This window comes from Eschscholzia californica, unplaced genomic scaffold (genome assembly GCF_041429995.1).
Source record: "Eschscholzia californica isolate CP2 unplaced genomic scaffold, dmEscCali1.0.p SCAF_1, whole genome shotgun sequence".
In the NCBI taxonomy this organism is placed as follows: domain Eukaryota; kingdom Viridiplantae; phylum Streptophyta; class Magnoliopsida; order Ranunculales; family Papaveraceae; genus Eschscholzia; species Eschscholzia californica.
The window spans coordinates 67,649,605-67,673,260 of record NW_028238198.1 but is presented as its reverse complement, the minus strand read 5'-3'; the positions used below and the strand labels follow the sequence as shown (position 1 = coordinate 67,673,260).

Below are 23,656 nucleotides of genomic sequence, written 5' to 3'. Positions count from 1 at the left end.
TGATGGTGAGACCAACAGTGTTTTAATGTTGTCCTGAAATTTCACCAGTTTTATAGTAACCACTGATGTCGATAGGGGTTCATGGTACAAGGACATAACCACAATGACTCACAGTCCCGACTCCGCCTGAATTTTCACCGGTTTTGTAACTAGTGATGTCGATGGGGTTTCCTGGTACAAGTACATAACAACCACAATGACTCAAAGTCCCGACTCCGCAGGGATGCCTAATGGGCTCCAATGGACGACCTGGTGGGATATCTCACCTGACTCAGATGGGTACTACTTGCAGGCAACTGGTGGGCATATTCTAGCATGCTTGGATGTCCCTCCTGACACAGACGGGTTACTAGGCATGGACAACGCTGTAGGCCCTCCGAATATTTCCACAGGCACGCCCTCTATTAGCACTCCATGTGGGCCTCGCACTAAGCAGGTCTAAGAGCACTTGGAGTCTTGGATTGACTGAGTCCGTCATTTTCAAATTCAAAAAGGAGGAGAGCACCTGGAGTGAACTTAGTCTGTGTTGTTCAAATCCAATACAAACTAGGTCCAACTCGAGGGCCTTTGGACTACCCAACCCGTGGAGGAACTAAGAGTGGGTGAGGGTGGTGGGCCTCTGGCAATTTTTCATAGCATCTATAGACCCTCCTATTGACAAGTGGAGGGCGTATTCTAATGACTGAGATGGACGACCGGATACCTTAACTGATTCCAAATGGGTACAAGCGGGCGGCAACTAGCCGCATACTTAATGGGCTGGGACTGTGAGACATTTCCCTTGACCCGAGATGGGGACTATCCGTCTGACTCTGTTCGGACTTGGGCACCCGGGTTGAGTACAGGGTTCGGGGTTTTTTCCCAGCCCTAGCATAACTATGCAGAAGTACTCAATTTCAAATCAAACGGGGGATGACACTATCACCCGCCATTTTCTCCCTCTAAAATGTCGAGTGTAATCTCAGATCGAATTTCCCTCTTCCGTTCTCAACTCGAGCATCGGAGGTCTCTTTGAAACCCTAGTTTCTTTGTTTCTCTATCCAATTTTTGTTTTTAGACTTGGATCCTGAAATCTTCAGTTCTTCTTCTTCTCAAATCTCTTGAATTTTGCAGATTCAGTGATGGAACTCTTCGTATCCTGGAGTCTATTTTAGTCACAAGAGATGTGAATTCATTGATGGAAATCCGGTGTATTCTGAAAGAGTTTATGCGATCAGAAGCAGTATTTGTTTTTAGAGAAATTTTAGGAAAAACCGTTGAAGAAAAGCTTTTCGTTCTTGAATTCTTCGTTCATGCTTTTGCTCTCGCAGGCGATGTTGAGGTATATTTTATTTCTTGTGTGTTCTCTCGTTTCCTATTCAATTTTCTAGGGTTTTATACTTAGGTAAGAGGAAAAAAAATTAGATCTGATAGTATTAAGATGCTAATTCACTGAGTTAGGTTAGTATATAGGTAACTGATAGTTGAATGATCTTCCTTCTCCTTTTGGCCTGTTTGAACATTTTATTATTCTCAGAGTTGCTTGGCATTGAAGTATGAGGGTTTGGTTTTACGGGAGCACAAATGTGTAAATCATGAACTTCTTCGAGTTTCATACCAGGAGTGGTTAACTTTTGGTGAAGATTCACTTAATAATGGATTCTACCCCATTGCAGTCAAGGTATAACTTTTTGCTTTTCATTGTCTTTTTGGTGGTGTTTATAAATTTCATACTCGATATTAAGAAATTAGACATTTGTTAGGAGTTTGTTAGGGTTAAAACAGTTCTCACACACTGAATCAACTTTGAGATTCATTTCAATTTTACTTTATGATTGAAAATAAGAATGAAGATGTTGTCAAATCTAGTGATTTCAATGCTAGTATGTTATCTTATCACCTAAGTACCAATGAAATTGAACTCTAGTATTATTCCTAATTGCTGCGTAATGGCTGAGGTTTTTGAATCTTAAGTATGTTTTCTTTACCAAATTTGTTTGTAAAGCTTACTCATGGCACTAAAAATGTCATTTTAGAGCTTAAATTTTTCTTGGTTTACTACTTTACTTGTATAGAAACCTTTTTTCTCAATTTAATTTCACAGCGAAGCAGTTATTATCATTGTTGGTCGTTCTTGTAGGGGTTTGAAAATGCACTTTTACTCGCTCAACCCAAGAACTTTATTGATCCAAGACCAAACCAATTTGTTCAAGCTGAAGTTATTGAAAAGATAAAGAAACTTAAAGATGTTGCAGTTGCATTGGTTGCTTCACATTCAGGTATGCCCAATTTGGTATTAGATTGTTGAAGCTAGTTTTCTTTAATTTGATAACCTATAAGGCTATAACTGATTTTTTTTTTCCTGTCAATGTAAGAAATATATCAAATAAGCGATCGAAGATTCTATCGATATTTAGTGAAGACTTTAGTACCTCGTCATTTATTTAAGTTTATATTTATGAAGCCTGACCAAATTAGCGCGTCTCTCCACACGTACCTTTATAGTATCCAAGGTTATCTGGGTGAAAGCAGGGGAAAAGAGAAGTCTATAAGTAGTGAGGCGGGGGGAGGCATGTGCAAGTGCGCCCAGAGTATATAGAAAGATATGGTTATAATTTTATTTTATATATTGTGCATAGTAATTTAGTCAGTTAAATCAACATACAACGATCTACTAGAATACTATAGAACATAGTTATTTGAATAACCAATGACCAAAGCCTACTATTATGACCAAAAAAATCGGTAAAGCAGATAGGTGGAGCAACTTATAATATGCAGCCTCTAAGAGATGGCTAGGGCCAATGCAGTTCCTCTAATAACAAAGCTAATAGCTGTAAGAATAATTAAAATTCATACAAGTCTTTCTTTTATGTAGTTTTGGCTGTAACAGTATTTATTACTTACCAGTACATGAAGTAGGCTAATGTTGTTATCTTACTTCTTGGTAATACATCAGTTCAAGCGCAAACAGCGGAACACTTGAAAAAGAAAGCAATTCAAAAGAATGGAAATTTAAGTTCGCCCTCAACTGGCGGAAAATGCTTAGCAAGTACGATGTTCAGAAACGGAATCAAGAAACGAAACCTGCAGAAGCTTCGTGAGCTTCAGCTCTTCCAGCAAAGTAACACTGAACTATAGGACAGAGTAATCCACATTTTCAGGTTTCTCCCAAATCTTTTCTCCTCACATAGCTTTTCTGTCATTAAGGCTAAAGCTTGAATCTTTTTGCCTGAATTTTTGCAACTTTCACAATCACAAAACTAGAACATGAAGCATGTTTCGCCAAACACAGAAAGAATTGCATTCTAGATCTTCAGGAGACAATATACCAATTTCTAATAACGTTAATTTTAGCAAATTGACGAAAACAAACAAATAAGCTGTTCATCTCAATGTAATTAAAACTTGTCATTATTTAGAACTCTACACATACATTCTCTCTTTGTTCACATCGACCAAAAGTCACCATTATTACTAAAAACAGGGCAACTTAATATAATATACTTAGTAGTTGAATCCATGAGTAGTTTTTAAAATTAGACCTAGTCACCTAGATATACTAACAAGGATAGAAAAATAAATCGCATGACTAACACTAATTGGAAAACTAAGTGGACTCTTACAAAGGAGAAAATAAATGAATTCTATTCAGTTCATGTTCACAGATTTAATCTGAGCTAAATCTAGAGTCACAGATTAGATCTCATATTTTTCTTTTCCATCCATAATATGGTTCAACTTTGATTTTTTGTTTGAACCCATGTAATATTACTCTCAAACCCCTATATCCCACTGTCTAAGTCATCAGTTTCGCAAGCACAGTGGTTAGCCTGTGATGTTCACCATCATTCTTTCCCTACCTTTTTGTTTCGTATCTCGATTCTCGAGGAGGATCGATGAATATGCTGCGTCATTAGTTTGGTGGACTCGATTGTCTTTTTTGATATAATATATGGTGGTTGGTGGGGAACTTCAACAAGGGATTGTCAAACAACTAGGTTCAAAAGAAACTGTCTGTGACAACAACTGATATGATAAATGAAAGCTGTTTTTCCTTGGAAGAGAAGCTGATTATTGTAAAGAACATAACTTATTAGAATCATGTGGAGGTCTTTAAATGCAAGAGGTTGTGGGGAAAAGACCTTGGGTTCTACAACTCACAGTTTTCAGTTTCGGTTTCACAGAAAACGGTTTTTTAATTTAATAATACAAATTATTACAATGCTGCTAATGTGTTAGGATGATCAGTTTACACATGATTTTGTTTCCAAGTTATCATATTTTCTTGAATCCCTACATGTGGACGAACCAAAGACTATTTCTTTCTGTTGATATTTTTCTCGTTATGGAGATAATTATCACGGTAAGTAATTTCGTTATAAATTCTTTTAGCTCCATCTATATGATGTTAAAATTGTATTGAGGACTTGTCTGGAACTCGTCCGTCTTATATTACCGGTGATTCTATACATAAATATATATATAGATGTATTATTTTTCAAATGTAAACCACCTATTTACAATTTTATAACAACTTGTTGTGATTAAAGAATAAAATAAAAAAATTAAACAAAGAAATAAAACATAACAACGCCTCGGCAGGGTTAATGAGACATCTAGTCTCGACACCTAGTGAGAGATCAATAACTGGATTAAGAACCTAGGTAGTTGAGTACAGCTAGTTTATAGGTCAAGATGGGGAATGGAGACTAGTCGGGGACTTTAGTTAGCATAGCTTCACACCCACTAGTTGCAAAGACTTAGAGATCAGTCTTTGATTGCCATTAGTAGGCGATAGGGTCCGACGTTTTAGCTTGCAATTATCTTTGGTAAGGATGATCTGCCGAACGAGAAAAGGGGCGAAATAACCTGTAACTAAAATGATTTTTACTCATCATAATAATTTGTTTAATGTTGGATTTCATTAATTGATTTACATTAATTGTTTGTTAATGGGGAGGAAGAATATATAATTTTTAAATGGTTAATGTTCTTGTAGGGTATAGGCAGAATAAATATAATGGGAACCTCCAGTAGGGGGCGGGGGAAATAGATTCATATTCAAGAATAGTCTAGGCAACTCTTTTGAAGTCTCTTTACATATTTTTGTTTTATAAATTATTTATACTATTTCTAATAGATTAACAACTTTTTACTCTAACTCTAATGATATATTAAATAAACTTAGTAGAAAATAAAGAATAAAAATAGGGGATCAAAATTATAAATTTTAAAATATGAATGCTCAATGTTATGCCTAGATATCGATGGAAGTGGTTGAAGATGGATTTAAGCAGCATATTATGAATCTTCCTTTCCTTGATTTATCTCTATTTGAATACCATCTCTTTGGTCTTATTAGGAAGAAGAGAAGACTCTGTTAAAGTATCAAATGTTGATATTGATGTACAAAATCTACTCACTTCTAATCATACCCAACTCATCATACCTTAGTTTCTACTCTCCTTCTCTTTCTCTCTAGAATAAGTTGTGTGGGCTGTGGAAGTACAAATGAAGGGTATGATATTTTAATGATTTGAGTACGAAAACGAGATATTTAAAATGTGAAGAAAGAAAGAGTCAAAGGGGTAGGCGAACGTGAAACCCAAAACAACTGCATGGGATTGGAACTGGAGAAATGGTTTCTGCCAGCCTTTCACGCGCCTCGACGGTGGTCAACTCTTTCTAACCCTATTTTATATTAAACACAAACTAGAAAACTCAAATTTGACCTAATCACCATTACAACCTTAAACTACAATCAACATCTCTCACATGACAACTTATTAGTTTCCTTATCTTTTATAATAGAGTTGATAGTGTTTGTTTTTTCTTCATTTATAAGTGTGAAAATTGATTTGTCGTTTGAATGGGTCTTAGATATTTCAATTCCTTGGCTCACAAAAATATGATACGTGATATGTTATATGTTTGACTCATAATTATTTTAGGCCTAATTTAATCGGACATATTTTAAACACGTTTGAGAGATAGATGTACATAACTTGATCTAAATAATTACAATATTTCAAAACAAATCAGATTTAGGTAATTGATATGAGTTAGGTTCATATTATGGAAATTAGATTAGGATTTAGATTTGAATATCTATTCTTCTTCGGATTTACGAATAAAGTGGTAATTTGATCACTTCTTTCGTCATATGAAAATCCACTAGAAACAGCAGTATGAAGCTTGTGTTTGCCTTTCCAATGGGTCTAGTCTAAAATCTGAATTCAGCTATATATAAGTTACTTGCATGATCTGGATTCTTCTAGAGCTGAAATAACATGTATTAGAGAGTACGAATTGTTTTAAAACACGTAAAACAACTAAAATTGTACATAAACATATTCCATTTCAGATTATTTAGAATAGAAAAACACAACAGAAGTTTGACAATCTAAATTTGCCATACTTCAGATCTAAAAAATAAAAAAGAAGATGCCCCCTAAGTCCTCTCTGTTGATCTCTATTATGATTATTAAATTAATGTTACTAAGATATATAATATTGATGGATTATATCTCTACTTCATCATGATCACTAAAGGTCACACGACCTTAAGTTTATTATAAATACATAAACCCCATCTCATCTTCTATAGATTCTACTTTCTGTTATTTAAAGTCTTCTTTCTTAGATTGTATAACCCAATAGAATTGTTTTCATCTTCGTATTCTTCATTGAAGTCAAAGAATGGGTGGAAGCTCACCTTGTGCCTCTTGCAAATTACTCCGACGTCGTTGTGCTGCTGACTGCATTTTTGCTCCTTACTTTCCTTCTGATGATCCACACAAGTTTGCTGTTGTTCACAAGGTTTTTGGAGCTAGCAATATCAGCAAAATGTTACAGGTATCATCTCGTCCTCTCTCTCTCTCTCTGATACTACTCGGTATATATAAAGAAAACCATATTGTGATTCCTGCTTCGGTTGTCTGGTAATATATGTCTTCTATTGTGGGGAGTAGGACTCAGAATATACAGAAATATCAAGGCACCACCTTAACCTTATTAGTACTCGTTCGATGTAAATGTCTTGCAGAAAAAGTCCGAATTAATTCATTCCTTGTGATTAAATGCCTACCCATTTACAAATTTCTTATGTAGACAGTCCCGCGAAAGTGATTTTCATATGAAATGGAGTGATTTGTAATGTTCTATTGATCCTTTTTCTTATTATAAATTTTGGTTTTATGCAGGAACTTCCAGTACAACATAGATCAGATGCAGTAAGTAGTCTAGTTTTTGAAGCGAATGCTCGATTTAGAGACCCAGTTTATGGATGTGTAGGTGCAATATCTTACTTACAAAAACAAGTAGCTCAATTACAAATGCAACTAGCAGTAGCTCAAGCTGAGATTCTTTGTCTTCAAATGCAACAAGAAACCGATAATCAGTCAGTAAATCATAATCAAAACCAGTTTGATCAAGTAGATGAGAAATCTATTTTTCTTCATAGTAGTAACCTAATTCATAGTCTTCCTCAGTATCTTAATTTTGCTTCTTCAACTAATGTCATTCATCATCAAGACCCTCTAAAGAGAGAATCTCTTTGGACTTAATTAACATATTTGGTTTATTATTTTCTCACCAAATTACTACTTTTCAGTCTTTGTAATAACTCTCTCTCTCTTAATTGTTCTCTCTCACTATTAATGGTTCTCTCTCTCTCTCTCTCTCTCTCTCTCTCTCTCTTTCTCTGTCTCTCACTATAATTGTCAATAAATGGGAGTTGCTCACTAAACCATTTTGATTAATGTTGATTGATTCATTTTGAGACATTTTGTGCGCTGTCTTGAGTAGGTACACCTTCATAGACATTTTGTGCACTGTCTTGAATAGGACAAGTGGTAATTTTGTCATTTTATACTATTTCAAAGAGTGAAGAAAAAAAATTACCTCGTCTTGTTAGCCATGTAGGATAGGCAATCTCAAACACACTACATAAGGTAAATCTTTCACATTTTCATTGTATCTTTACTACCTTTAGTATTTCAGAAATGAGAGGTTTACTGAACTTGTTTGTTTTCGTTTGACACATATTTCACCCAATAGTTCCAAAAAACTAGACCTAGACAAGATAATGGGTCGAATGTGCCACCGTTAAATAGCAGGGAAGTTTTATAGGGGTCTTCCGTAAGTGTTATAGGCGCCTCCTTCCTTCACAAACTCCCTCTGATCAAAATTTGCTTTGAGGGAGGCACCTATATTAAGTACTCCAGTATTTATCCATACATTTTTTAGCTTTTCTTGGCTGAACATAAATACTTCTTGTACTTGAGAATAGTCCACACTCCAACCTTTTAGTATATAGTACAAAAACAGGCAAATTTTTTTTTATCTTTATTGTTACGTATAATGGTTGAAATCAAAACCCTAATAACTGCATTATATGTTAAATTAAGAATGAGTAACATGTCTTCTAATCAAGTAATAATCTTAAATAATTGGAGTAGGTAAGGGCTAAACTTAGAAATCCATGTGACATAGAGTAAACTAGGGTTTCTTTATGTGTAATAAAACACTTCAATGTAACAATGTTGATTAGCTTGTGAAACGGTCGGTGCCGCCTATCATCTAGTATGACATGTTGTTAGAACTTAGAACAATCTCATTAAGAAACCATGTGAATACAAATTAATAAGTGACATTTAGAATGATATCTTCTCATTTTCTTAATTTTCTCCATGTTTATTTATGTTTTAGTTTAATATAATTATATTATGGTATATTTGTAAAGCAAAATCCGCCCACTTTTACTAGAAGACTTCGAATTTTTTTTGTTGTTGAAAGAAGACTCTGAACTTATTAATTTAGGTTTCACTTGACCATTAGTCATGGAGAGGCTAGACGTATAAGGAAAAATGAGAATGAACATTCGGTAAATCTTGGTCATTGCGGGTAAAACAGGGACTATACTGAATCTGCACAAGCTCACTGATAATATCCATAAATGACTTGTTTTTGGTAAGAGATGAACATTACCATATGTATATTCAAGTGCATGATACACATCGGTACTCCAATGCATTTCTCCCTCTAAGTCAGAATAAATATGTTTTCGAACCCTCTCTTTAAAACTCAAGGTGGATGCTCTCGCGGGAATCTAAACAATTACTTGTTCGGATTCTACATATTGATCATTTTGAACTAAAGTAAACTTTTTGGTGGAATATTCACATTACGACTTTCAACAAAAAAAAAATATCCACATTATGTATAATATCCTGACTCTCAATAGTTACATAGAGGTCTATATAATGTAAAAAAGCAAGATGTCCATGACGTGTACCTGTGAGATGAACCAAATCCTCACAATTGTCTAAACTAAAGATGTAATATATTACGCACTTTGTCCACCAGTCTTTGGTGCAACGGTTGGACACCTCCTATTAAGCCCATGTGGTCTTAGAATCGAGTCTCGGTGGAAGCAGTTTGCCATCAAGATTCATCATATGCAATTTAGGCAATATATAAAGTAAACAATATAATAAATTTGTCGGACTTTAGGTGCCTCTTTTACATAGAACGTAGTCGATTGCTCACAAAAAAAGTTACCCACTCTCATAAATGTACAAGTTGTATAACATCTATTAGCATAAACATATATGCTAGATACACAACTGGTGTATTAGACACATCAAATGGAAATATCTTAAATAGTATCAGTCACCTGTCGGATGATGAGAAAAAAGTGTGTTGGTGAGTAATTTTGTGGTAGTAAAGATATGAAGAAATGAACAAGTTTAGGTAGAATGGTTAAATAGGTCTAAATGTGTCTCATACATCTTTGGGTGTACCTTCTTAAGAAGTATTCATTTTTTTTCTTGTTAATCCATGAAAATGCAAGAAAGTGCTTAAAAAGGACAACATCTAAGATTGTTTTATTAGCATTTATGCATGGTTAAGTACAATGATGTGTTAGAATTAATTTTTTTGTTTTGGAGTCACTAAAACAAAAGAAACACCTGACTTCAAGATTCCCCTTTTAATTTCTTTATTTTTTGATGCATTTATTGATTTTCTTAAGTCAAAGTTTGTCACAAATAATATAAAATTAATTTTTTTAATATTATGTTGTCATCAATTCAACAGTATTCACAAAAATAAAATATCCATACATGAACTAATTAAAAATAAGATCTTAATTTCTTTTGGACAAAATTCTTTTTTTTTTTGATAAACATCTTACAAAACTTCACAATATCCCTCAAACAACATTTTTGCAGCCAATCACAAATATTGGATTAAATGGTTGATCAAACATCTGTTATTTAGGAGAGTAGGGGAACAATTAATTTCATCCAATCACTTGATAGTCTATCTTTTTTTTTTTGTTGAAACACTTGATAGTCTATCATTTGGTGAAAAGATAAGGTGCCACCTAGGACCAAAAAATAAAAGAGAAAAACAGGAAACACCCATTGCCTATTTTTACCTATTCTTGCACAAAATCATGCACAAACTTGGAAAGGTTTAGAGAGAGTAAGAGAGTGAAGAAAGAGAGATGGGGAGGCAAAATTGTGGTTTGAGAAGTCCAAAAGAAGAACAACAAGTGCCAGAATCAGTTGAAATCGAATCTTCGACAATGAAAAATATCGATATATTGGACGAATTAGAGAGTATTTTGGGAATTGAAGAGGGAGATAGTTTACTAGGAGGAGATGACCTCATTAAGTTGAACTTCATGGAGTGGGATGAGTTTTCCATTGGTGAAGAACAAATATACAAAAATGAAGAAGAAGAATATGATGAAGTTGATCAACAAGTTTATGAGATGAAGAACAGTATAAGTGCAAGTAGTGAATTTTATGAGCAAAATAATTCATACATTTGTGGTAAAAATGTTATTAAAAGAGAGAATTCATCCAAGAATTTGAACTTGAATTTGAATTATCAAGAAGTCATGGATGCTTGGTCGAACCGAGGATTTATTCAAGCTACAGAAGAGTACTATTCGAATTCAATGACTAATAACACCTTCGTAAGTTTTACAAACTATGAAAATTTATAAGAATTTCATAATTTTGGTGGACGAATCAGTGTAGGAATGTCGAAAGAGAATTATTACATAGTGATTAAATGTAGTGGGTCAGTACGTTAATGAGCCGTCCACAACCATATTGACATGAGTCAAATTCAAAAACTGCGAAAAATGAAACTAACACTAGTTAAGATTTGTCTGGCCCAATAACCCGAGCTCATTATTTGTTATAAGAATTTGCTTATTTTTGTTAATAATTAAGCTTACGTTGGTTATTAATTAACTACTTTACTAGTTACAAAAATGCTAATTATTTGGTTACTATTTTGTGGTATTTGGCTAAATTTGTTAAGATGGGAGAGGTGCCAGTAATGGAAGAAGAGAAAACAAGAAGAGAAAAAGTGCTTAGATACAAAGAAAAACGTCAAAGTAGGTTGTTTTCTAAGAGGATTAGATACCAAGTTCGCAAACTCAATGCTGAGAAAAGACCTAGACTCAAGGTAATTATTGTGTTTACCACTTTCTCTCCCTAGTCCTTGCTAGATTTTTTTTCATTTTAAATTGAGTTTGATAAAACTTTTAGGGCCAATGACTGGTAGCCCAGTTGGTAATGCATTCTAATTTCTTTCTCGTTTTTTTTTGTTTGCAGGGTAGATTTGTAAAGCAATAAATTGGTTGAAATCGATAGGGTTCACCTCACCTTTGCAGCATAGCATGTGATTCAAGTTGTACAAAAAAAACCCAACCTAAAACGAGAATAGTGTGATTGGGTTCTCTGTCGTTTTTGTGGGTCTCTAGAAAAGCCCAATAGTCAATTGATTTTGGCCCATGCATGCCCCACAAAAATGTGAAAAGTTATTGGTGTATAAAGGCATAAATGGTAGTATGTCTTTGTCAACCATGAGAGAGAAAGAGAATATATGTGATTTTTATAAAGTGGTGACCATACTAGTAGGACTAATGATAGTCAAAAAGTAATGTTAAGTTCCATGAACAAGTAAGACATGTATCTATCAATAAAGTTTCTTATTGTTATGCACTTTTTATTGTATTTTTTCTTAAATGAAACTGATTAAGGACTTAAAGATAGTTTTACACAAAAAGTGGGTTAAAGTTAAAGAATTATATAATCAAATGAATTACTATGTAAATACCACAATTTAATAGACCTAGACTTCCCTAAATAGTGAGCATTCCCCAATTTAATTTGATAGACAATTATTGTCACTAATTCTGTCACCCTGCCCAAACCGAAAGGCTTTGTTCCTATGGCAAAAAACACAAGCTTATCAAAAAGTTTTGAGATTTACTAAATTTCAATTTGAGCTTATAATCTATATTCTACGCACTCATTTAGAAAGTGTGATATTATCACGTTACAATTGATAACTTGGTGTCTCATGGTAATAATACAACTTATTAAAATTTCGACTTTAACTTTTTTAATCACTAAAGCTTAAGTTGATATTATTGAGATAGTTCCTAGACATAAAAATATCTAATTTTCGAACTGATTTTACCTTCGGAAAGAGATTTGAAATTTTGGTGGTTTCCATATTTCATATTTAGGTGGTCCTATCTATAGAAAGGACATTTTAACAAACACAAAACATCAAAGGCAGCAATCTTATGATGTGTGGGCATGTAGACAAATAGTAGTGGGTAGACTAATGGCTCTTTCTGCAGGTCCCAAGTTAGATTTGCCAAAATATAATAACCCCAAACATTAAAAGTTGATTTTCTCCTTAATCTCTGTCTTCACGGCCACTGATAAGAATGAAAATTGTGTTGTGTTTAGGCGTCCATAGGCGCATAAGGTCTCGAATGGATGTTCTGGTCGGACTCGGACCGAGCAAAACTGAAAATATTTTGAACAAAGCTCGCCATGAACACGTTAAAAAACGGTCTTATCAGGCAATAGAGTAACTGAGTAACGAATAATGAATTTTGTCGATAGAAAAACAATTTATTAACCATTTTAGTATATTTATATGTCACTTATAAGATTATTTATAAATAACCAACATAAAAACTACTTCATTTACCTCTAAAAGTAACTTGCAAGAATATTTTATAAGTAACCAGCTTAAATTTAACTAAAAACTAGTTATTGTATCAAACGGTTGATAATTGTCTACCACTCTTTGATCTACTGGTTGGACACTCTCTCTTAAGCCCATAAAGTCTTGGGATCCAGTCTCGGTTAAAGTAACTTATCATCAAAATTTATCCCTTCTAGTTTAGACAATAAATAAAGTGGAGTTAGAAATATATGGAGTCCAATTAGAAATGGTTGTTAATAATTTAAGACCATATCTAATCTCTCCTATCAGCTCCATTTATGGAACGGAACACGTCATATAATTGGGTTATATGCTCGGGTTAGTCTTCTTATGTAGGGCGACCGTGGTTGTTTATCTAATTTATTATATTGGGCAAACTTGACGCCTCTCGATTTTGGTTAGACCATTTCCCTTAATGTTTCACACGTTTCAGGACGGATAGCAGGCTCTAGGGATAACTTCCCACCCCTAACCACCGCCTCTTTTGGCCACCACCAATTTTGTCTCTATCTCTCTCTCAGGGAAGGATTTTCTTTGCCGAAACCCCTTTCGTCTATGTTAATTTTGGGGTGAGGGCCTCACCTAAAACTTCTTCAAGGCAGCCTCAATCCAGGAAACTCGTGGGACGCCATAAGACTTTTTCTTGCCGACCACAAACTTCTTTGATTGAAGGTTTTGAAATCTTATATGATGGGTCTTCTCTTTCTAAAAAGGGGGAACGCGCCTTCTTCGTTGGGGCAGTAAGAAGAGAGGGTGAAAGGGAGGTCGTAGAGGAGCATAGAGAGAATGAAAATGATAGAGATAGATATGATGGAGGCGGTAGTGAAAATGAAGCTTAGGAGGTAAAATATGAACATCTTAATTTTTATAGTTAAAAAAGTTGTCTCGAAGTTAATTGGGTCAAACTAGATTGATCAAAGTAGTTACGCCCTCAACATTTTGTGAATGCTTGGCCTAGCCTGGATTTACCATATCACTTACCCTGCATATGGATTACTTGGTATGGTTGGTACTGCAATCCATACCTGAAACACATTAAAAATGTTGGAATTGCTTCATCCAACAATATTTAATTCTTTAACTTTAACAATTGATAACTTGGTGTGTTGTTGTTTTAATACAACTTATTAAAGTCATGACTTGTTCAACAAAAAAAAAATTGAAGTTGTGACTTCTAACTTTTCAAATCAGTAAAGCTCAAGTAGATACTGTTGAGAACTTGAGATAGTTCCTGAACCTAAAAATATCTAATCTTCGAATTGATTCATCTTTGGGAAAGAGATTTGAATTTTGGCGGTTTATTTCATATTTAGTGGTCCTATCTACAGAGAGGGCATCCAAAGAGGCAATTTATGATGTGTGGGCATGTGGACAAATAGTAGTGGGTTGACTGGTGGCCCTTTCTGCAGGTCCCAAATATGTTAAGACTTCTTTTAATGTTTGGGTATAAATATTTGAGTAAATCTAGCTTTAACCTAATTGATTTAGAATGCAACTTTGTTTAGTCTAAAAAATGAAAATGGTTTATTATTTATTCATTAATCTTTATCTTCACTGCGACCAATAAGAATGAAAGTTATGCGGTGTTTCAAGCGCTCACAGGCACACTGAACGTTCTGGACTCTAAAATTTCAAAAGCTTTAGAACTTCCAAACGGATTCAGACTGAACAAAACTGAAAATATTTTAACAAGGCATGCGATGAATTCTTTAAAAAACGATCCTATCAGGCACTGGAGTAATCGGGTAACGAATAATTTTGAAATAATTTTTTCGATTGAAAAGCAACCTATTTACCATTTTCGTACTATTTATAATTTATGCGCCACTTAAGTTTATTTATAAATACCAACATAAGACTACTTCATTTACCTGTGAAAGTAACTTATAAGATTATTTTGTAAGTAACCACCTTGAACTTAACTAAAAACTAGTTATCGTATAAAATGGTTGATAATTGTCCACCACTCTTTGGTGCAGTGGTCGGACACTCCCTCTTAAACTCACGAAGTCTTGAGATCGAGTCTGTAAGACCAGATGTACTTTTAAGCCCCCTAAGAATCTTTACATAATGACTCTTAGAGTCCAATCTCAAAAAAAGACATGGTTAATAATTTAAGACCATATCCAATCACTCTTATCAAATGCACCTATGGAACGGAACACGTCATATGATTGGGTTGTATGCTCAGGTTAGTCTTTTTATGTGGGGCGCCCGTGGTAGTCTATCTAATTTATCAAACTGGGCAGACTTGACCGGTCTCGAGTTTCGAGTAGACCATTTCCCTTAATGTCTCAGTGCGTTTCAAGACGGATATGAGGCTCTAGGGATAACTTCCCACCCTTAACCACCAGCACCTCCTCTAGCCACCACCAATTTTTGTCTCTCTCTCTCAGGTAGGATTTTCTTTGCCCAAACCCTATTCATCTAAGGTTTGGGGGAGGGCTTCACTTAAAACTTCTTCTTCTTCTTCGAGGGAACCCTCGATCAAGGAGGCTCGTGGGACGCCACAAGACTTTTCTTGCTGACCACAAACTTCTTCCATTGAAGGTTCTAAAACCCTATATGCTCTTTCGTCCAAAAAGGGGGAGTGCCTTTTTCGCCAGGACAGTAATAGGAGAGGGTGAAAGGAAGGACGTAGAGGAGCACAGAGAGAATGAAAAGGACAGAGATAGGAGTACAAAGAGAAGAAAGGGGGTGGGATCAAAGTCTTTACGCCCTCAACATTTTGTGCATATGCCGAAGATACGGGTCCATATAAAGAAACTGTAAATGGTTCCATATGCTTGGCCTAGTCTGGATTTACCATTGCACATACCCTTCATATGGATTAATTGGTATGGTTGGGACTGCAATCCATACCTGAAACACATTAAAAATGTTGGAGTTGCTTCATCCAACAACATCTAATTTTTTTCCAACATGTTTTCGGGATTTAAATCAACAGTCGAACAAATTCATTGAAGGAATTAATAATACCAATAATTTAAAATAGAAAATGAGTATTTGGTCGTCAATTTAGTAAAACTTTGAGATTTAAAATTAATGTACAGTAAAATAAAGGGTTATTTCCCTAATGGCCCCTTACTTTGTGACCAGCTTCCTGCCTGGCCCCCTACTTTACAAGAAATACCCATATGGCCTCCTTCCGTTATAACACCGTTACTCTCTCTCCTCCAACATGTTTTCTCTCTCTGCCACCTCGTTAAACCAGCCACATCATCGTCTTCACCGGCAGGGTCGCCGGCCGGCCAAATTTCCGGTCGGCAACCTTCAAATTTTTTTTTTTTTCTCTCTCTCTCTAAAAAAAAAAAAATTCTGGTCTGTTCGTGATGAACAGACCTGGGTCTGTTCATCACGGACAGACCCAGATCTGGGTCTGTTCATCACGAACAGACCCTGATCTGGTCTGTTCATGATGAACAGACCTAGCTCCGGCGAAGGTTTCCCTTCGCCGGAGTTAGAGAGAGAGAGGTGAGAGAATTTTTATAAAAAAAAAATTTTTTTTTTTTTTTAGAGAGAGAGAGAAGAGAGGAAAAAAAAAAAGTTTGAAGATCGCCGGCCGGAAATTGACCGGCCGGCAACCCTGCCGGTGAAGACGTTGATCTGGCTAGTTTAACGAGGTGGCAGAGAGAGAAAACATGTTGGAGGAGAGAGAAAAGAAATGGAAGAGAGAGAGTAACGGTGTTATAACAGAAGGAGGCCATATGGGTATTTCTTGTAAAGTAGGGGGGCCAGGCAGGAAGCTGGTCACAAAGTAGAGGCCCATCAGGGAAATAACCCTAAAATAAAACAAGAATTGATGTCAAAAAAGATAGGGATAAATCCAGGCACCCCATAGATCAAGAAAAAAATCGATGTTTAATGTTCACCTAGAACCCGGACAAACTGTACCCAAGAGTCTTATTGCTGCAAAAGAAAAACAAGCTATATATATATTCTGTAAGCAACTTAGAATTTCAACAATCCACTACCAAAAAATAGTCAAAAAATTGGTATAGGTTCAGTCAATCAAAACTTAATCTAACTTACGATACTCATCTAGATACAGCTTTTTTCGACGGAACCTACAAAACTTTGGTTGTTGATAACTTATAAGGCCTAAACTCATTTTTCTCGGCAACACTGATTCACCTTCCATTTTGTTAATCTTGGTTTCCAAGAACTCACCATACTAGATACTTTCATTGTCTCCTCTACTTCCCTTGAAACTCCTTTTTGCATCCATGAAGTAGTAGTCTTTTATTAGTTGAGAACCTCACTTCATGCCGCTTAGAGTGACCGAGATTCCTATCATCGAATTTCCTACTTCACAATCGGAGTAATGGTGTTCAAAGTAAATCTTCTGTTCCTGTCAGCTTTGCAAACTCAGTTTCATCAATAGATCCTTTTTTAAGCTTCTTTAATGCTCGGTAATCTCTGTCCAACTCATCTGCATCTTCCACTGTTTGAGCAGATCTCCGCTGCTTAGCAGTTTTTTTCCTCGTTGCTGCAGCTTTCTGATTCGGCTTACGCTTGAGGGGTTTTGGATCTTTCTCCTCTGCTGCTTTCTTTGCTTTCAGGTTCCTCTGCCTTTGTTTCTCACGAGATTTATCTCTGAGAAAAATTTAACAAATATCAATCCGTTAACAGACCCCCATAAGATCAGACGCAAAACGTAAGTACCAAACTTAAGACCTTCACTTTAGTTATGGTACTGGACACAGTGGTGGCGGTGGTCGGTGGTTGTATAGCTAGTCAGCCGTGGCCGGTCAGCCACGGGTGGGTCCGTTCATCGGCTGTGGTGGTTCCTGTGGCAGCCCGTCACACGGCACCAATGTGCCGGTATGATGGAGGACTGGTGTGGCCAGTCCCCAGCCCGTGCAATGGTAACAGGTTGAGTGAAAGCCATCTCTTTTTTGGGCTGACCCACACGTTGTGGATCCCTATATAAACTGATAACTTTTCTTACTTGTACTTGACCCCTGTAACATCAACATCTTCAACCGCAACAAAGCCATCACTCGAAACCGAATTATTCTTCACCTCAGACATTGAAGGAAGCTGCAACAGACCGAATCCCATGGCCAGCTTCCCCATCTCCAGTTCCTTCCACCTGAAGAAAATCCAGATTTAGGACATCGAAAGATTTGCAAAATTGGAAAATAGGGATTTGAAGTAAAACCTGAATATGTAAGAGCAGTGATGCTCCTTATAAGCACGGAGGAATGAGACGAATGCCTTAAGTCCCTTTTCCATGACATCTCGATCCTTCTTTGCAGCAGTTCGTATCTGAAATAATCAGTTATAACCAGATGAGAGATTGATTGTTAAATACTTCGAAACCGACAAACTTTATGCTAGGTAACATTACCAATAAAAAAGCTTAAACACAAGTAGGGTTATTTTACAAAATCTTTCGACTGTATCAATCATTTACTTTGTCAAATTTGTATGTTGATTACATTTCCTTTAGGTTTCATTACTTTTAAATTCCACCCAAGAATTTTTCATTTATCAATCAACAATAAAAATTTGGATGTTATTTGTAACTTGCCTGAGGAACAATATCTGGAATATCATCAGAACACTTTCTTTCTTCAAGCGGTATCCTTCTTATCTGCAGGAACTGCACATACGCTTCTTCCTGTAATGAAGAAGACGATACAATTAGCTTTTCAAGCAATTGACGTATGGCATAAGTATCAGTTAGTAGGAAAAGATGACATAAAGGAAGTAAACAAGCAGAGATTACATGAAAGAAGCAAACCTTTGGTAAGAGACAGACAATGGCCCGACCTCTCCTTCCTAGACGTCCAGTTCGACCAACTCTGTGCACAAACACATTTGGATCTTGAGGGGGATCATACTGCATTGTACAAAAAAACTAACCAAGTCAAAAATCCTCCATAGTTCAATCTTTGAATTTTGTTACAAGGTGAAATGTAAGGAAGCAGAATTTAGAAGATACTTCATATATCAATATATCATACTCCCCCTATGTTGAAAAAGTCGGCAAGGGGGACTAGTTGGCGGACTCGGGACTATGCTTAGTCGCTACTAGTCGTATTTACACAGGAGTACGGGACTAGTGGTAGAATATAAATATATAGTCTATTTTGTATATATAACTATATATAGGTATGAATATAAGTATTTAGGCTTAATGAAGTATAAACACTAAAAATTTATCCCTAAGAAGTACACATCTGATTATCAACAAGTTCTACAACATTAATGAAGTATAAAACACTAAAAACTTAAATTTATTTTAGTTTTTAGAGAAAAATAGTAGAATCTGGGTTCTAGAAAGGAAGAGTAGTAAAAAAGAATTGAGAAGATAAGAGAGAAACTTGGAATCTTGTTTGGAGAGGAAGAAAACTTCAAAATTACTTCAATCTAGTTAGAATGATGTTTGGAGGGGAGAGGAAGGGTGAAGAAGCCGAATGAGCAAATCCTAAACCACCTCTGTTGATTTGAGCAAAAGAAAAAAAAGGGTCAGCTAAATAATCCCGACTGGCCCAACTAGTCGACTAGGTCCTAGTCGGGGATTTAGTCGGAATTCCACGGGACTAGGGTTTTGGTCCCTAGTCGAGTCGGCAAGATGGGGACTGAGGAGTAGTCGGGGATTAATCCCGACTTTTTCTTCATAGTATTCCCCCTCTCTCATTTACTACACATTTATGATCATCAAATCATGTATATCTACTTTTGCTACGATAAATAAAAATCAAAGCTTTCTCATCCACTCGTCCGTGACTTCAAGACAATACATTCTTACAGATTTCAATACAAGATGCTCGAAAAAGTTATTTGATAAACAACACTTCTAACCTGAATGAGTTCAGAGCGAGGAATATATATATATATAATATATTTATGCACAAAATATGGGTCCACACTTTCATCAAAATAAAAACTGCATGCCAACTAGGCGGAACCAACCATACCTGCACAACCCAATCAACGCCTGGAATGTCAAGTCCTCGTGCTGCAACATCAGTGCATAGAAGAATACCACTTGAAAGTGTCGTAAAAGATGCCAGTGCTTTTTCTCTTGCAGTCTATAAGAGGAATCTTAAAGTATTCATAACATATTAACATCATATGTACACTAAGTCATTTTTCCAATGCTTTATGATGATATTAAGATTTACCTGCTTCATTTTTCCATGAAGGGGAATAATGGAGAAACCTTTGAGAGCAGTAAGCTGTGGAAGAACAACTCCCCAATAATCAACGCATGCACATGTCATGAAATAACTGCATTAATGAATATATTAGACTGCTGAATTGTCTAACTGAAATTATATACCAAGATTTTAGATGAAGTAAAAGTAACCTACATGATCATTTTTGCGTTCTTATTCTTTGTTATAAAATCAACAAGCTGAGAAGACTTCTTCTCTGCTTCACATTTCATGTACTGCAAGATAATAGATGCACCAAGAAGTGCTTGAAAGTTGAAACAAAATGCCAGACCAAGAAAGACAGGACGACACAGGAAAAACAATTCATAGAACTAGGAAGAGAAAGTAACCAATATAATGCCAAAAGTTAAGAACCAAAAGAAGTTAACATACAAATTATCTACAAATGTTACAATGAAACAACCACGTAAAAAGTCATAAGTAGAAGCATATTATTACATCTTCAATTCGTTGTACGCTTGCTTAGCGTTGGTCATTTCTATTTCATTATCTTCGCAAACATCAAATCGCAAACACCAGACATGTCTATAAAATGCTAAATTAGTTCCATTAAAAAATCATGCAAAACTTATACCCTTCACTTCATGTAGTTCCATAAAACTTCTTTAGGCGAATACCATAATTAACTGTAATAGTTTATCGCCAAATTCTCCACAATTTGTTACCTTGTTGCAAGAGTATACCTCTAGGTATCGGAGTAGCAAGAGAGCTGCTAGAAGAGAAAGAGAGTAGAGAGAATTATCCTGCACTAATCGATATATACCTCAATATCAAGTTTCAGTGGCGTTATGGGACAAATTGGCGGCAGCTCTGAGGGTGGTAAGTCGTCCATTTTTGGTTTTGTACGAACTGCAACCCTGATAGGATTTCTTAGCCCTGCTTTGGCTAGCTCTTCAACTGCTTCAGTTTGAGTGGCTGAGAAAAGCCCAGTTCTACGGAGTTTTGGCAAGCGAGGAATAATGGAATTAATCTGCTTTTGAAATCCCAAATCCAAGAGCCGGTCAGCCTCATCTAGGATCAGAATCTGCCCCAATCAGAAATAGGACATAAGATATTTTATAATTCAAGCTCTGGTACCAAAAGCATATGCCCTACATCTAATGATCAACACAAAAGTCAACAGCAAATTCTGTGTACTCAAGATGCATTCTCTGTTGAAAGCCCCCAACGTCATTCTATTCATGTTTCAATTTTCTGGCAGTTCCAATGAATGATTTGAACATCCCAGCAAGACAAGAAAATAAACGAACAAACTTCTACTCGAGGAAAAAATCTATAAGTTAATCCCAATGTATCAATTACTTTTCTCAATCAAATACATGACATCTTTTTTATATACAAATATGCAGATGTGTTATTATAGTCATGTTTACTAATAAATCGTGAACACGAAATCCAAAGAACCCTCTGTTGTTAAGTGGTTCGGGGTAGAAGACCAAAGCTTGAGTATTGATTAATACCTCAAAGTTCCGGAAATCTAAGATATCCATGCGGTCCATTATGTCATAAACCCTCCCAGGTGTGCCAATTAGTACGTTTACTCCTTCCTCCTCTATTTTCCTCATGTCAGCTTTTACGCCCACACCACCGACAAGAAGCATAGCTTTTACATTAGATAATGTTGAAATGAAAGTTTGCGCAACATGATATATCTGTGATGCTAACTCTCTTGTTGGAGAGAGAATTATCCCCACAACCTGCAGGAATTGCAACAGTGCAACACAATTGCTTATAGAGATTAAGATACCATAACAAATGCTTCTCAAAAGAATGTTAAATTAAATTATTCAACTCAAGTTACTCAAGAACAAATAAAACATTGAATGAAGCTAGAACTGTACGCGAAAAGAATACCCCATTACAGTTACAACACGCTAATTTTGTACGCAATAACTTGTGTCAAGCACTACGCATCTTTGAATTGAAAGATGACCATTGATAAAAAAAAAATCCATAGCAACAAAAACCGCCTCACGATATACATCGAGAAAGTGAGAAACTTAGACGGTGGGCGTAGTGGTCATAGTGTGTACCCGAAGAAATAATAGGCACATGATTCAACTAGAGACTAGACACAAAATTTCACTTGAAAAGAAAATGAAGTGATTATAGCAATTAATATGAGCTTATATTATAATTCTCTTCAGATTGCAATCAAAATCCTAACTTGAGTGTTGAGGAACTTTCTACTCAACAACCCTATCTTCTTAACCATCACTAAGTTTAGTTTCAGTTAAGGCAAGAAAGTAAAACTAAAGTTACCAACAACAATTCTAACCCTAAATTCATTTTTAATAATCTGAAAACGGAAGTGGAACTCAATATTACCTGGTGAGGTTTAGGTGATTCAGAAGAACGTCGAAGAATCTCAACGAGTGGGATAACAAAAGCTAGGGTTTTTCCGGAACCAGTAGCAGCATCAACGGCAACATCTTTGAAGGTGCAAAGAAGAGGTATTGTGCTTTCTTGAACTGGTGTGCAGAAATTGAAACCAGCTTCAGTTAGGGCATCTAGAATCTGTGGAGATAGAGCAGGTTTGAGATCAGAGAATCGAGTCCTCGTCAAAGCACTGTTATTAGTTTCTTCTTTTGATTCCTCCTCCATCGTCATTATTCTTCTTTTCGTCTAGGGTTTCCTGTTTTCAGGGTTTATCAGTAGGGCAACGAAGTAGACTTTCGCTCAGGTAGGGTATTTTGACATAGCGGTTGCTACGGGCACCAACATTTCGCTTCGGGGAGATAATTTTGAGGGATAACGTCGGCAAGGGTCCGCTCGTTAGAGAAGTAGAAATTCGTTTTTTTGTTGTTTGATTTGTATCTCAAAAGTTATTTGGATGACATCTTAATGACATAACGCCGTTTTAGTACATCACCTCTACATATTTATTACCGATATTGTTTTTTTTTTTTGAATTACTGATATTGCACAGATACATCTCTTGATTTTATTACTACTATTACGACGGAGTAAAATCTTAAGACTATAATATAATGAGCTCAAAAATCTTGTCAAAGCTAAATACCATAGATTATAACTAAACAGATCTCAAACTATGTTGTACGAGCTCGAATTTAACAAACCATGACTCACAGAAACAATGTTATTGTGTTCTATTAAAGTGAATAAACAACTATTATAGTTATCGCGCCTTCACAAGAGGAAATTTCTTACCGCATTACTGGTCCAAAGAACACATTAGTAGGATTGTAAGGGGCTTCTACTAATTCTAAGTTAAAAGAGGTACTAAATTTTGATTATTGTCAAGTACTCCATGAAGAAGAACCAGTATATTCTAATTTGGTTCCAATCTGGCTCTCTCTTTCTCTCTCTACTTCAATCTCCAGGCACACATCCGTGTTGGAAAATTGATGACTATCTTGACCGAAGTACCCTTAACGAGCTAACCAGTATCACGTGACAAAAGAGCAAATATA

At 35.8% G+C, this 23,656-nt stretch overlaps 4 protein-coding genes across 7 annotated transcripts; 3 read left to right on the top strand and 1 right to left on the bottom strand.

The window, feature by feature from the left end:
• Positions 1–903: 903 nt before the first annotated feature.
• LOC147568531 (protein DOUBLE-STRAND BREAK FORMATION) lies at positions 904–3,143 on the top strand. The gene is made up of 5 exons (XM_086654950.1): positions 904–1,005; positions 1,114–1,321; positions 1,517–1,660; positions 2,120–2,258; positions 2,939–3,143. The coding sequence occupies exons 1-5, from the start codon at positions 947–949 to the stop codon at positions 3,118–3,120; spliced, it is 732 nt and encodes a 243-aa protein (XP_086511076.1). The 5' UTR covers positions 904–946; the 3' UTR covers positions 3,121–3,143.
• On the top strand, positions 2,939–7,764 carry LOC147568530 (LOB domain-containing protein 12-like). 2 transcript variants are annotated; one of them, XM_086654952.1, is made up of 3 exons: positions 2,939–3,143; positions 6,675–6,837; positions 7,185–7,764. In XM_086654952.1, exons 2-3 carry the CDS (start codon positions 6,682–6,684, stop codon positions 7,545–7,547), a joined length of 519 nt encoding a protein of 172 aa, XP_086511078.1. In that variant the 5' UTR covers positions 2,939–3,143; positions 6,675–6,681; the 3' UTR covers positions 7,548–7,764. The 2 variants fall into 2 exon arrangements, with proteins under 2 accessions (XP_086511078.1, XP_086511077.1); XM_086654951.1 differs by lacking the exon at positions 2,939–3,143 and having other exon boundaries at positions 5,345–6,837.
• A 2,581-nt stretch (positions 7,765–10,345) lies between these two features.
• Positions 10,346–12,008, top strand: LOC147568529 (CCT motif family protein). The gene is made up of 3 exons (XM_086671078.1): positions 10,346–10,969; positions 11,323–11,469; positions 11,619–12,008. The coding sequence occupies exons 1-3, from the start codon at positions 10,493–10,495 to the stop codon at positions 11,637–11,639; spliced, it is 645 nt and encodes a 214-aa protein (XP_086527204.1). The 5' UTR covers positions 10,346–10,492; the 3' UTR covers positions 11,640–12,008.
• A 4,009-nt stretch (positions 12,009–16,017) lies between these two features.
• Positions 16,018–22,954, bottom strand: LOC147568528 (DEAD-box ATP-dependent RNA helicase 18-like). Of its 3 annotated transcripts, none has more exons than XR_015231053.1 (13): positions 22,551–22,938; positions 21,683–21,919; positions 20,986–21,246; positions 20,358–20,437; positions 20,169–20,274; positions 19,962–20,075; positions 18,782–18,880; positions 18,569–18,658; positions 18,197–18,303; positions 17,984–18,127; positions 17,065–17,628; positions 16,787–16,959; positions 16,018–16,105 (listed from the first exon to the last, which is right to left on the bottom strand). XR_015231053.1 is itself a non-coding variant. In XM_086654949.1 (11 exons), the coding sequence occupies exons 1-11, from the start codon at positions 22,830–22,832 to the stop codon at positions 17,364–17,366; spliced, it is 1,785 nt and encodes a 594-aa protein (XP_086511075.1). In that variant the 5' UTR covers positions 22,833–22,954; the 3' UTR covers positions 16,943–17,363. The 3 variants fall into 3 exon arrangements, 1 of the variants encoding a protein (XP_086511075.1); XR_015231054.1 differs by having other exon boundaries at positions 16,787–16,941; XM_086654949.1 differs by lacking the exon at positions 16,018–16,105 and having other exon boundaries at positions 16,943–17,628; positions 22,551–22,954.
• Between the last annotated feature and the right edge of the window lie 702 nt (positions 22,955–23,656).

Excerpts from the sequence above, each read along its gene's own strand:
- LOC147568531 (XM_086654950.1), top strand. The coding sequence starts at position 947 with ATGTCGAGTGTAATCTCAGATCGAATTTCCCTCTTCCGTTCTCAACTC. Across the intron at positions 1,006-1,113 it reads TCTCAACTCGAGCATCGGAG|ATTCAGTGATGGAACTCTTC; the intron begins GTCTCTTTGAAA and ends TGAATTTTGCAG. Across the intron at positions 1,322-1,516 it reads CTCTCGCAGGCGATGTTGAG|AGTTGCTTGGCATTGAAGTA; the intron begins GTATATTTTATT and ends TATTATTCTCAG.
- LOC147568530 (XM_086654952.1), top strand. The coding sequence starts at position 6,682 with ATGGGTGGAAGCTCACCTTGTGCCTCTTGCAAATTACTCCGACGTCGT. Across the intron at positions 6,838-7,184 it reads ATATCAGCAAAATGTTACAG|GAACTTCCAGTACAACATAG; the intron begins GTATCATCTCGT and ends GGTTTTATGCAG.
- LOC147568529 (XM_086671078.1), top strand. The coding sequence starts at position 10,493 with ATGGGGAGGCAAAATTGTGGTTTGAGAAGTCCAAAAGAAGAACAACAA. Across the intron at positions 10,970-11,322 it reads CAATGACTAATAACACCTTC|ATGGGAGAGGTGCCAGTAAT; the intron begins GTAAGTTTTACA and ends AAATTTGTTAAG. Across the intron at positions 11,470-11,618 it reads AGAAAAGACCTAGACTCAAG|GGTAGATTTGTAAAGCAATA; the intron begins GTAATTATTGTG and ends TTTTGTTTGCAG.
- LOC147568528 (XM_086654949.1), bottom strand. The coding sequence starts at position 22,832 with ATGACGATGGAGGAGGAATCAAAAGAAGAAACTAATAACAGTGCTTTG. Across the intron at positions 20,438-20,985 it reads CACTGAAACTTGATATTGAG|TACATGAAATGTGAAGCAGA; the intron begins GTATATATCGAT and ends ATTATCTTGCAG. Across the intron at positions 18,128-18,196 it reads CACTGCTCTTACATATTCAG|GTGGAAGGAACTGGAGATGG; the intron begins GTTTTACTTCAA and ends GATTTTCTTCAG.